We start from the raw sequence: 13,648 nt of genomic DNA on the forward strand, positions 1-13,648 counted from the left end.
CACACACACTGGAACTGACAGACACACACACACACTGGAACTGACAGACACACACACACACTGGAACTGACAGACACACACACACTGGAACTGACAGACACACACACACACTGGAACTGACAGACACACACACACTGGAACTGACAGACACACACACACTGGAACGGACAGACACACACACACACACTGGAACGGACAGACACACACACACACACTGGAACGGACAGACACACACACACACTGGAACGGACAGACACACACACACACACACTGGAACGGACAGACACACACACACTGGAACGGACAGACACACACACACTGGAACGGACAGACACACACACACTGGAACGGACAGACACACACACACACTGGAACTGACAGACACACACACACACACTGGAACGGACAGACACACACACACACTGGAACGGACAGACACACACACACACACTGGAACTGACAGACACACACACACACTGGAACTGACAGACACACACACACACTGGAACTGACAGACACACACACACTGGAACTGACAGACACACACACACACTGGAACTGACAGACACACACACACTGGAACTGACAGACACACACACACTGGAACTGACAGACACACACACACTGGAACTGACAGACACACACACACTGGAACTGACAGACACACACACACTGGAACTGACAGACACACACACACTGGAACTGACAGACACACACACTGGAACTGACAGACACACACACACTGGAACTGACAGACACACACACACTGGAACTGACAGACACACACACACTGGAACTGACAGACACACACACACTGGAACTGACAGACACACACACACTGGAACTGACAGACACACACACACACACTGGAACTGACAGACACACACACACACACACTGGAACTGACAGACACACACACACACACTGGAACTGACAGACACACACACACACACTGGAACTGACAGACACACACACACACACTGGAACTGACAGACACACACACACACACTGGAACTGACAGACACACACACACACACACTGGAACTGACAGACACACACACACACACTGGAACTGACAGACACACACACACACACACACACTGGAACTGACAGACACACACACACACTGGAACTGACAGACACACACACACACACACACACACACACACACACACACACACACACACACACACACACACACACACACAGGAACTGACAGACACACACACACACACACACGCACACTGGAACTGACAGACAGACACACACACTGGAACTGACAGACACACACACACACACTGGAACTGACAGACACACACACACACACTGGAACTGACAGACACACACACTGGAACTGACAGACACACACACACACACACACACTGGAACTGACAGACACACACACACTGGAACTGACAGACACACACACACACACACACACTGGAACTGACAGACACACACACACACACACACACACACACACTGGAACAGACAGACACACACACACACTGGAACAGGATACAAGAAATTGCTTGAACCAGTATGCCAAGTGGTATATTAACCAGCACTGATAATACCGTTTCCCAGCACGTCTCATTTAAATGCAAATGTCGCTTGACTGCTAAATTGTTTGAGAGGACATTGGATGCATTTTAGCATTTTATTTCCACCTGAGCTGCTGCATCGATCTAAGAGGAAAGTTTTTTTTTAGCAACTCCTGACAAACTCGGGGCGACCCTGATGTGTGGTGTGTGTGTGTGCGTGTGCGCGCGGCATGTTTTGGTACAACCTAATCAATATGCATTAGATCGCAAATCGCCTCATAGTGTGAATGTGTGCATCTGCCCATAGCCAGTGCTTCTCTGTGCAGTGACTGAGGAAACGAACATGCACACGAATGAAAGGTATTGAAATGGACATCTACAGGCTTCTCTCGGGTCGCTGGTGTCGCGTAGTATTTAAAGATGGACATTTATCACTTGTTCTTTTGGATCTCAAATGGTACCTTTCTTCTCCTCCTCCCCTTCTCAGGGCATGACTATCAAACCCCTGGTGGACCTGTTGGCCGTGAAGAAGAAGCAGGAGGCCAAGCGCTCTATCAATGAGGAGATCCACACCCAGGTAACCTTTTAACCACCATCAACCCTCTCACATCCTGGCCTCTCCTTCTCTATCCCCTCCTCTGTAGCTGGACCACCCATCAGACAAGTACATTTCCTGCTGGGGATATACGAGCTCTGGGCCCGTATTCGTAAAGCGTCTCATGGTAAGAGTGCTGATATTTTATGATCTAAATGGCAAAACTGATCCTAGATCTGCACCGCTACTCTGAGACACTTTATAAATACAGGCCCAACAGGCCCTGGTCAGGTTATGAAATTCGCAGCACAAGAGCAAGAAACTCAATGAAGCTACACTGCAAGGCTGTCCTTGTTCACCGTAATTATCGAGCCAGCTTGCCGTTTTTAAAAGGGGCTATTGCATTAATGGATTTGGTTATTTCAATCTGCGGGATGTCCATTTTGACTTTCAAATGCAGTATCTGTCCAGACTACAGTACTGTCATTATATGTTGAGTGCCAAATATTGCTCTGCCCTTCCCCCGTACTGGCCATTAATGGAATTATCTTCTGCTAATGTATTTTGTCTTGCTGACATTGCCTTGCTGAGGTTTTAATATTGGAAAGCAGCATTCCCCTGCTTCCTCTTAACTCGGACTAATTAAACTTCCTGCATTGTTCTATGGCTCCCAATGGACCATCCTCTCATTCTCCACTGTCTCCACCCACTCATCCACCCTGGTTGCCAGATTGGCAAGTAAAAACCCCTGCTTAGGCCTGGCTTCCTCTGATGCTACTGGTCATTCTCTCTCTGCCCTGGAGTGACCACTGAGCAGCACGGCACACCGTCTCTCGGTAGCTACTGTTGCTAATAATAGCCACAGAATAATGGCACGTACTGTACACACACACACACACACAGAGTGTCTCTCTACGGGGCTCTGTTGGCTCTCTGGTGCACCGAAAGAGCGATGAGTCACCGGCGCTCTAGGCTAGATTCCCCGTTTACCAGCTTTTAGCATCTTCCCCGCTGTAAATGGCAGTGATATAAAGTCAACCGAGCTGTTTTAGGACTCCTGGAATGCACCAGGAGTGGAGGAGTGCATCTTAGAGCCAGGTAGAGCCATGAGTCCCTCATGGTTTTAGTGTCAGCACCATTAGGTTTGTGGTCTCACAAATTGGTCAGTAGGTTGTTCGATGAATGGATATTTGAGGCTGCAGTTGTTTTACTCAAGAATCTTTTGACTAATTGGCACCTGGGGCTGACCCTGACCTATTGTGTGTCACCTTGCCTGAGGTTTTCATTATAAAGTACTATTGCGAGAAATGGGGACGTTTTCTTCGACCAGTGATAGAACTGATGCAGAAACTAATGTCAAGAAAATCCCTTCGCTGCACAAGAACATTGTTATGCGTGTCGATTTCGATGCAAATTTAAAATAAATTCAGTGGCACGACCAAAACTGCTTGTTCCCATAGCAACTCCGCATGTCAAACTGTCCCTGTGCAGAACTGTCACAGCGGTGGCCATAATCAAAATACAGGAACAGAATTGACCACCGACTGAACGTCATCTGCCAGTGCCTATTTCTCTGCTTCAATCTGTGAGTGTGATGGACATCACCTAGGCCTAATGCTCTCTCTATTGGCCAGATTGTGGCCAATTCCTGTTGCAAGTGGGAGAATCTCCATGGAGAAAAGGCTATTTAGGGGAAAATCCCCAAAATGACAAAATGGTGGCCTGTATGATGGGAAAATATACCTCTCTGTACTATTTACATGTAATCGAGACAGGAAAAAGTATTAACAGATTAGGCTTGGTTACACTTTTTTTAAGTTTTTTTTTTAAAAAGCATTTCAAATATCTGTCCCTCTTGTTGGTTAGCGTAGATACAATATTTAGGCGTAAACGTTGTTTTCTCCCCCTAGTTCCTGGACCACCTGCTGACTGGCATTGAGGACATCTGTGGACACTACGGCCATCACCACTGGAAAGACAAGTAGGTAGCAAAGGACGGACTAAAGGGTCACGGTGACGAGCGCTGTGTATTTTATTTTCACTGTATAAAAACATTTGATTACCTCTTCAAGTTAAGACCCTTAACCTTTCCACTACACAGTCCAGTCATCTCGGCTTGTTGCCGATTTTCCTTCGGTTAACAAAGATCCTAAGGCTGACTCCGTAAACGTGGCGGTGATGCTGCGATCCCTCGGGCGCTGGCAGTGACAGCTAAGCACCTTAAGTGGATTATCTTTCAGAACAGATGGCTTTCTCCTTCAATGAAACCTTACCGAATCCAAGAATGTGATGGCAATCGTATAGCATCGCCATTCCTAACCGAGTGAACCTGAATCGTTTTGTGCATTTTCCTTCCCTATGCAGTATTTACCCACAACAGCATGGTGTTTGAACAGCCCTTGGGTATTCTATGTGGCAGTTATTCTCTCAAGAGAACCATGTATAAGATTTGCTCAGACGTCTCTGTATGCCGATTTATCACCTGGCAGTTGTCATATAGTTCAGATTCCGTTCCGGACAGACTAGAGCGTGGCGATAACACCACGTCTAACTGGATCAATCTCTCTGGTGTAGAGTCCCTCCTTTTTAGAGCGTTATGATGAAAACACTGGGCTCATCCTATAGCGGTCCGTTTTCACAGTGTGTGTTCCTGCCAGAGGCAACACGGTCTCCCAGTGTTTTGCGTGTGTGTTCTACTCATATTCAAGAGCTTTTCATCAATGAACCTTTATAAGGTTTTAATGAGGCTGGTTATGGCTGTGTACTATGGAGGGAACAAGACATGGAGGCAATTGGATAAAAGGACTCGAAGGTTGACTTGTTTTCTCGTCTCTCCCCTTCAGGCTAAACCGCTTCAACAAGAAGTACATAAAGAAGTGCCTGATAGCGGGCGAACGCTACAAGGAGCCGCAGCTCATCGCCTTCTACCACAAGATGGAGTTCAAGCAGGCCATCGAGCTGGTGGAGAGCGGCGGGGGCGTCAAGCTGCCCTCCGCCGTGCCCTCGCAGGTCTCCATGCAGTAAGTGCTCCGCCCTCGTTCCTCCTCCAGCTCCCTTTTAAGCTCACCAGCGCTACACTTAATAGCCGTTTCCACATTGTCTGCGAGCGCCAGAGAGGTTTGAAAGTCAAGAGGCTGAACGATAAATTACTTCCTGTAAATAACTGGTATGGGAGAATGTGCCTGACTATTTCTCGTGGATGTTACAGCAAGTAATTGCCAAGTGAGTTAGAGCTTGGTAATGGCCAACAGCAACCATAGTTATCCATAGAGCCGCAGTCAATGTGTCTCTTGTTTTTCTCCGTCCTCTCTCCCAGGAACATCCAGCCCAAGAAGCTGCCGCCCCCTGTAGCAGAGCGGGCCCTGCCTCAGTTCACCAAGGGCCGTGAGGAGGAGATCAGGAAGATCCTCAGGAGTAACCTGCAGAAGACCCGCCAGAGGGTGAGCGCTGATCCAGGATCAGATTTACCCTCTTGCGTTTAAGGGGTAGCATTAACATCTGAGGGGTAACATTAGGAGAGCAACTGCAAAGCTGATCTCAGATCCGTTTTTTTTTTTTTGGGGGGGGGGGGGTGTATGCTCTTTTACATACATTGCTTCGTTTGTCATGTCCTCATTAGTATTGTAAAACGTAAAATCTCTTAAGATATTATAGTACTGAAGTAGTCGTGAGCCTGTATCGTTATGAACACAAGTGTGCATTGTTGCTGTTTGGTCCTAGACGAGACCTCCCTGTCCCGTGGTGTGAGTTGAATGAATGTGCTTTGTCTCTCCTTCCTCCCAGCTGCGCTCCTATAACAGATCCACTCTGGTGCCTGGAAAGTGTATTATCATTATTATTATGTGGTCCTAGCTCAATAGCATTCCTGTCCCATAGTGTGAGTTGAGTGTGTGTGTTGTCACTCCCTCCAGCTGCGCTCCTACAACAGACACACTCTGGTGGCCGATCCCTTCGAGGACGGATGGAACGACTTCCTCCTGAAGAAGCAGAGGTTGATCGAGCTAGAGAAGAAGGTAAGACCTGCAGACTCTCCTAGCCTGGTTAAACCAGATTGAACGAGGTGTTCACCATTGTTGTGCTCACTTAGTCTGGAATTCTACCAATTCAATAGAACTATATTTATCACCTCATGGGCAAACGATACATAAAATAGACTGATACATGCAATCCTCCCAAAAGTTACTGGTCCAAACAGCCTACTCTCTGAAAGAGGGTGGAATAAGGATGGAAGCCCACGTGGCCAAACGCTGCTCTTTCGATCTGGTCAAAACATCTGTTCTTCTGGGTGAAACGATGAAATGTGGCAAAATCAGTTTTGGAAGCCATGCTAAGACTCCCCCAGACATAGAGAGAACTTCAACAGACAACCAGACACAAAGTTCTCTCACTACTTGCAGTAGTAAACTTTCTTTCTTTCTTCACATTAATTTAGCCTCTGATGGATTTAGTCAGTGTCCCACCCCCTCCATTCAATTAATTTGCCTGACACAATCAGTTCCTGATTCATTCATGCAGCCTTGTGGCCCGACGGCCAACTTGCAATGAATCAGTCTCTAATTATGTAATGAAAATGGAAGTAACATCTTGATTAAATAGAACTGATTTTAAAAAAGGCACTGTAGACTGAGTACTCTGCAGATCCCAGCAGAATGGTTTTATTTAGGAAATGAAGTAACATCTTGATTGAATAGAACTTTTTAAAGGGCACCATAGAGTTGAGGAAAACGCTGATCCCGACACACCGGTAGACACAATTTAGTGACCTGTCAAACTTTAATGGCACTTTTGTCTTCAGGATGTGTCTTGGTTGGGCTATATGATATTGTCAGTCATATTGTGTTGTATTGATTTGGTGTAGGCCTATCTAGTGTTTGGATGTATTGCTGTAATGCATTTCTTTCTGTATAGTAGACCTCACTAAAATAATTTCCATTTCAAATGGACAACGTATCATATTGTATCGTCAGTAATATAGATGTGTGGCACTATGCTTTAATCTAGAGTGACTGGCAGTCGCCGACATACAGTATCCACTACGTGTGTCTGATGTGGGAATCGAACCCACAACCCTTGTATATTGAAACGGTTGCTTGTGTGTGCCTGTGAACAGATGACAGAGATGAGTAACTACCTCACAGTCCCTGGCGCAATTCCTGACTCCCCCACCATGTGCAGAGCCAGACTGGCCTCAGGTGAGTCCATCCTACACCCACATCACACTCTGACGCTCCCATCTTACACTATTTTGCCAACCCTCTACCGTTACTGGTGTGGCACTGACATTTCTATTCAAATGGTCGTTTCCCGCATGGTTCCAGCAACTATGGTGGATGTGTAGCCAGGTTAGCGTGGCTTAGTAGTGTGAATCAACAGTTGTTGCAAGGTTCCTTTTGAAGCAACAGGAAAGATGATGGAAGCAAACTTGTCCCGTCACAGACCTTTTGGGCACCGTTGCACTTTATCACTTGAAAAATATATTTTGATGTCGTTTTGAGTCGAAAGGAACCCGTTTACTTCACACGTAGTATACTTAGTTTGGCAAGATTGTAGAGTTTGTAATGTTTAAGGGCTGTCAACGACGCTATCTGCAGAATGCACTATTATATTACGCTGTTATACAGTAGGCTACTCCACTTTCTTATGGTATTTCGACTGGAAATATGTTTGCATGTGTAAGTTGGCATGTAAAGCAGCATTGCGCTTGGTTTCATTGTAGGCAGTGGTTTTAAAGCTGAGAAGGGAGGGGCCAAAGTCATTCCAGGTATGTAGTACAGCTCTAGTGAGTGTAGAAGGCGATGGGCTGTGGCGACCAATGGCCTCGGCTACAAACTTACTTGTATATGCATGTAAATGTTGCTCGCTTCCATTTGTCAATGCGATACCCATGATTCTAGCATACATTTGATTGACATGATCAGGTTACGGCACGATGCAGCTCCACAGTTGTGGTGTAATTGTCTGTTCATGATTGTGCATAAAAAAAAAGAATAATGTGAGTCTTTTTGTGAATGTGTATTGTATGTCTATTTTTGTTCGGGGAACAGTTGAAGTATTTCTTCTAGTCAGGGTTGGCCAACCCTAGTCGTAGAGAGGCACAGTGTGTGAGCCTGCTGTTCTAGCCCAGCTCAGCACTAGCACACCTGCTTCGACTAAACAAGCCATGCCATGACGCGGTGGAACGTTCAGAAATGAAAGGTATTATATGGAACAAACATACACTTAACGTGTAGAATGGGAATGAAGTAAGCTCTATTCGTGACATTTCTATCTGCGACGTTACACAGCGTTTGCCTCCTCAACGTGCGCTCGGGTTGGCCTCCCTTGTTTGGAGTAATGTACCGTGCGCTAACCCTTTCCTTGCCTGCCCCGCGCAGACCCCAACGCCTTCTACAACATCAAGGCGTCTTCAGACGGCGTCCCCACCATCCAGGTGGACCTGGCCTCCCCCCAGTCCCCGGACTCTGTCAACATGCTGAACGAGTTCTCCAAGGAGGGTGCCACGGGCCAGGGCCTGGGTCAGAGGGAGGGTGCCACGGGCCTGGGTCAGAGGGAGGGGGCTGACCGGGATGAGGACCAAGGCCTGATGATGAAGCCGGCCGGGAAAGGGGAGAAGGGAGAGGAAGAGGGGGGCAACAAGAACCCAGGGCTGATGAGGTGTCTGAGTGACCCGGGACCCAGTAATGAGGACGAGGAGGATGAACCATTCCTTCCCTAAAAAAAACAACTAGCTCCTCCCATTGTGAGGAATAGGGAGGGGCCTGGTAGCGGCTCCTTCCCATGAGTGGGGCACTACAGGGGAAAGGTCCACCTCCTCTCGCTCCACCACCACCTCATTTGAGTTTGCTATCCCATTGGTTGAGGAACAAATAAAGCCAAAACTGTTAAGAAAGGACTTGGGACATAACTTGACTTATGAACCAAAAGAGAAAAGGATACTAAATAGCCATCTTTTTTCAATAGTTGTCATTGCTCTTTTTTCGTTGTTTAAGTGATAGGAAGGCAGTCGCCACCTTGGGTGATCTTGGGCTTGGTGAGAATTATCCCGAGAGACAGGGGAACATAATTATGCGTTACCAAAGGGTTGGACTGGTTTAGTCACAGACAATGTTCCACATTTTGTCTTCATAACGTTTACGATCGTTCTTCTACTTTCAAGAAAAATTGGCCTCATTTTTTTTTTTTGTCAGACAGAGTAAAGCTCTTTTCACTAGGTGCATTGTATCACACAATTAACCTCTTAAACGGCATGTTTTTAATTTCAGGGTTGATACGAGGCTGTTGTTTATGTGGTTGTCTTTTGTCATCGTTTGTCCTTCAGTTGGTCAGGGTTCTACGTGGTGTACTCGGTGCTGTACACTGGATGTACTTCACACTGGATGTTTTCACTGTGCTAAACTCGACAGACCTCTTCACCAACTCGCCTATGGAGACCCTAAGTCTAAGGAATGTGTCAAGCGCCACACTTGGAAATGTTGCATCGCCGTTTAAAGCGCCGCCTCTCTATTTTAAACGAACATACAAAATCGGCAGCATGGCTGAGATGTGTATGCTGTGCAGTAGAAGATCATTTACATAAAAGAAGGCGTGTGATGCAACACCAAGAGATTTGTTGATCTTGATTGGACTTCACTCCCCTATATAAGCCAATCCCTAAAATCACACCAAATACTGTAATACTCCTGACACCCAGCCAAAAAAACTGTTTTGGGTTCAAGTAATTTACAAAGACAAATTTGTATGTGCACTGTAGTGGACATAAAGAAAAAGATGATAGTAAATATGAAAAATGTATATTACAGTAAATGGGTACAGTAGGTAAACATAGTTGCCACATCCTGATGTCTACTACAGAGGGCATTTATAAATGAGCTCTTATTTAGCTCGTATTGAATTTGGAAAAGAATGGTTACACTTCTCTGAAAACCATCCACATTCTTTAAGATATTTACTAGAAGGAATTTGAATTCAAACTCACAAAAATTACAATTGCACAAATACATACACTTACCTTCATACCACAGCATATGCTAATTGTGTTGGCAGCCATTTTGAAAATCCAGGAAGAGAACGTTATCTAGGCCACACCCCCACTCATGTGATATCATTGGATAAACCCAGAATGTCCTACATCAGGACTTAACGCAGTGGCATGTCAAAGAGAGTGAAGAAAAATGAATTGTTGGGTCTCAGGAGGATATGTTACAAGTTCCCTTTAAGAAAAGGCTCTTGTGTGGGCCATTTCAGAACCATTTTGTGGCGTTTTCTCCATATTCTCTTGTCGGTAGTCGCATCTTACAATTCATGTTGCATCTTATGGCTCTGGTCTATTGTTCTTTTCTCCCTTTGCACCTTATTCACATCAAGTATTTTAGACATTTTTAAAAGACCCTGTTGCCGGTTTAACGTTCTTAATTTGGTTTTTAGCACTCCCCTTTTGAAAATGTAGTGTTCCATAGTCATTTTGGAGTTTTAGGAATCACTGTGAAGGATATGAGGTGTGGGTGGACTGAACGGTTCTTTGTCGTCTAACCACCTCAATGGCCCAGAATATATATTTACGCGTCCACCATCACAGGTATGTTGACTTTGTCAATCCACAACAGACACAATCATGACACGCAGGTTAAAATATCAAAACCAACGATGTTAATTTGGGGCAGGTCGAAACACACATGAAACATTCATAGACATTTAGCCAGCTAGCTTTTGCTAGATAGTTTATCCTAGGAGATGGACATCGGGTTGATATTTTACCTGACCTGCATACGGTCCGATTATTAGCTGGTTCTTTGTAGAATTTTGACCCGGAGTCAAAATCGTGCTTCTCTACTCCGATTAATCCACAGGTAAAAAGGGAAACCTAGTTAGTCTTTAGGTCGTTATCTCTAGTTAGTCTCTCCTCGTTTTGTCTTTCAAGCGTTCGCGTGGGTTTGTATCTTCCTGATATCCAATAAGGAGGGGACTTGCAGTGCGACCAATGGAACCAAGTTCCATTTTAGCGCTTGGCTACGCAGACGCTTGGTCACATACGCAAGCACCAAATGCCCGATGAGGTTTGCATGTTATTTAAAATGCTGGCCTGGAGATACAGGCATGGGCAGAAGTAGCAGTTCAATGCAGTATATTGGTGTGAAATGTGTATAGCGATATATTGATTATAACAATTTAATTGAACGATGCCCTTTTAAAGCATATGCCATGATGTGATCTTGTCAATGCAAACGAAGAGGTCATCACCGGCTAGCTAGTTGTAAGCAAATTCACATCTGAACGCAAGAGCCAACACCTATTCTGCTCGCACAACAGCGTAAGGCTAATCTAGGGTTTGTATAAAACTATGAAAACCTTGTCATGTACAGTATATGGTTGTATAGGTATTATGTATACAGTGCATTGCTTCTCTTTTCTACACCAAGCCTTAGGATCAATAGGAACAATTGAATAATTGATTTGAAAAGGCTGTTAGCTATATTGTCAATGTGATTACTGTTGTTCATCGATCTGAACATCAACGGGACATTCAACCACTTTTAGGTGCAAAGTAAATTGCACCTAACATTGATTCAATAACGTAGCAACCCCTCATCCCACCTACTGTACAACCATCTTAGATTTGTAACACGAGTGACAACTTTAGCTGGAGTCTGTAACTGTCTCAACTAGAGAAGCCTAAGATGTCCAAGACCGTGGCCTAGTTTGCTGGCTGTCACCTTGGTGTTACAATGAGGAGGAGAGAGAGGGGTCTCCTTACAGCTCAGGGGAGGAGGGAGGAGAGAGAGGGGTCTCCTTACAGCTTAGGGGAGGAGAGAGAGGGGTCTCCTTACAGTTTAGAGGAGGAGGGAGGAGAGAGACGTCTCCTTACAGTTTAGGGGAGGAAAGAGGAGAGAGAGAGGTCTCCTTACAGCTTAGAGGAGGAGGAGGAGGGAGGAGAGAGAGGGGTCTCCTTACAGCTTAGGGGAGGAGGGAGGAGAGAGAGAGGGGTCTCCTTACAGCTTAGAGGAGGAGGGAGGAGAGAGAGGGGTCTCCTTACAGCTTAGAGGGGGAGGGAGGAGAAAGAGGGGTCTCCTTACAGCTTAGAGGAGGAGAGAGAGGGGTCTCCTTACAGCTTAGAGGAGGAGGGAGGAGAGAGAGAGGTCTCCATACAGCTTAGAGGAGGAGGGAGGAGAGAGACGTCTCCTTACAGTTTAGAGGAGAAGGGAGGAGAGAGAGGTCTCCTTACAGCTTAGAGGAGGAGGGAGGAGAGAGAGGTCTCCTTACAGCTTAGAGGAGGAGGGAGGAGAGAGAGGTCTCCTTACAGCTGAGAGGAGAGAGGTCTCCTTACAGCTTAGAGGAGAGAGGTCTCCTTACAGCTTAGAGGAGAGAGAGGTCTCCTTACAGCTTAGAGGAGAGAGAGGTCTCTTTACAGTTTAGAGGAGAAGCGAGGAGAGAGGTCTCCTTACAGCTTAGAGGAGGAGGGAGGAGAGAGAGGTCTCCTTATAGCTTAGAGGAGGAGGAGGGAGGAGAGAGAGAGGTCTCCTTACAGCTTAAGAGGAGGGAGGAGAGAGCGGTCTCCTTACAGCTTAGAGGAGAAGGGAGGAGAGAGCGGTCTCCTTACAGCTTAGAGGAAAAGGGAGGAGAGAGAGAGAGGTCTCCTTACAGCTTAGAGGAGAAGGGAGGAGAGAGAGAGAGGTCTCCTTACAGCTTAGAGGAGGAGGGAGGAGAGAGAGGTCTCCTTACAGCTTAGAGGAGAAGGGAGGAGAGAGGTCTCCTTACAGCTTAGAGGAGGAGGGAGGAGAGAGAGAGAGGTCTCCTTACAGCTTAGAGGAGGAGGGAGGAGAGAGAGAGAGGTCTCCTTACAGCTTAGAGGAGAAGGGAGGAGAGAGAGGTCTCCTTACAGCTTAGAGGAGAGAGAGGTCTCCTTACAGCTTAGAGGAGAGAGAGGTCTCCTTACAGCTTAGAGGAGAGAGAGGTCTCTTTACAGTTTAGAGGAGAAGGGAGGAGAGAGAGGTCTCCTTACAGCTTAGAGGAGAGAGAGGTCTCCTTACAGCTTAGAGGAGAGAGAGGTCTCCTTACAGCTTAGGGGAGGAGAGAGAGAGGTCTCCTTACAGCTTAGGGGAGGAGAGAGAGAGGTCTCCTTACAGCTTAGGGGAGGAGAGAGAGAGGTCTCCTTACAGCTTAGGGGAGGAGAGAGAGAGGTCTCCTTACAGCTTAGGGGAGGAGAGAGGAGAGAGAGATGTCTCCTTACAGCTTAGGAGAGGAGAGAGAGGTCTCCTTACAGCTTAGGGGAGGAGAGAGGAGAGAGAGAGGTCTCCTTACAGCTTAGGGGAGGAGAGAGGTCTCCTTACAGCTTAGGGGAGGAGAGAGAGGTCTCCTTACAGCTTCGGCGAGGAGGGAGGAGAGAGAGAGAGGTCTCCTTACAGCTTAGGCGAGGAGAGAGAGGGGTCTCCTTACAGCTTAGGGGAGGAGAGAGCGGGGGGTGAGGAAGAGGTGCTTAGTGTATTTGTTTACTTTTATCTCCTGTTTTCTCAGCACCTATTACTGTCAGCACGGTGGTTACTGAGGTTACAGTAGAGAGGGAAACATGAGGACC

The 13,648-nt window shown here is 46.5% G+C and overlaps 1 protein-coding gene across 1 annotated transcript in view; it reads left to right on the forward strand.

Moving 5' to 3' along the window:
• The window catches only part of LOC139366361 (Na(+)/H(+) exchanger beta-like), a 43,666-nt gene extending 33,592 nt beyond the window's left edge, over positions 1-10,074 (forward strand). The window contains exons 6-12 of the mRNA XM_071103753.1: positions 2,032-2,121; positions 3,990-4,060; positions 4,923-5,099; positions 5,396-5,519; positions 5,991-6,092; positions 7,190-7,271; positions 8,454-10,074. Of these exons, the coding sequence (XP_070959854.1) occupies positions 2,032-2,121; positions 3,990-4,060; positions 4,923-5,099; positions 5,396-5,519; positions 5,991-6,092; positions 7,190-7,271; positions 8,454-8,794 (987 nt within the window). The 3' untranslated portion in view covers positions 8,795-10,074. The remainder of the gene's footprint in view (positions 1-2,031; positions 2,122-3,989; positions 4,061-4,922; positions 5,100-5,395; positions 5,520-5,990; positions 6,093-7,189; positions 7,272-8,453) is intronic.
• Positions 10,075-13,648: the final 3,574 nt, after the last annotated feature.

This window comes from Oncorhynchus clarkii, chromosome 2, assembly GCF_045791955.1.
Source record: "Oncorhynchus clarkii lewisi isolate Uvic-CL-2024 chromosome 2, UVic_Ocla_1.0, whole genome shotgun sequence".
NCBI lineage: Eukaryota > Metazoa > Chordata > Actinopteri > Salmoniformes > Salmonidae > Oncorhynchus > Oncorhynchus clarkii.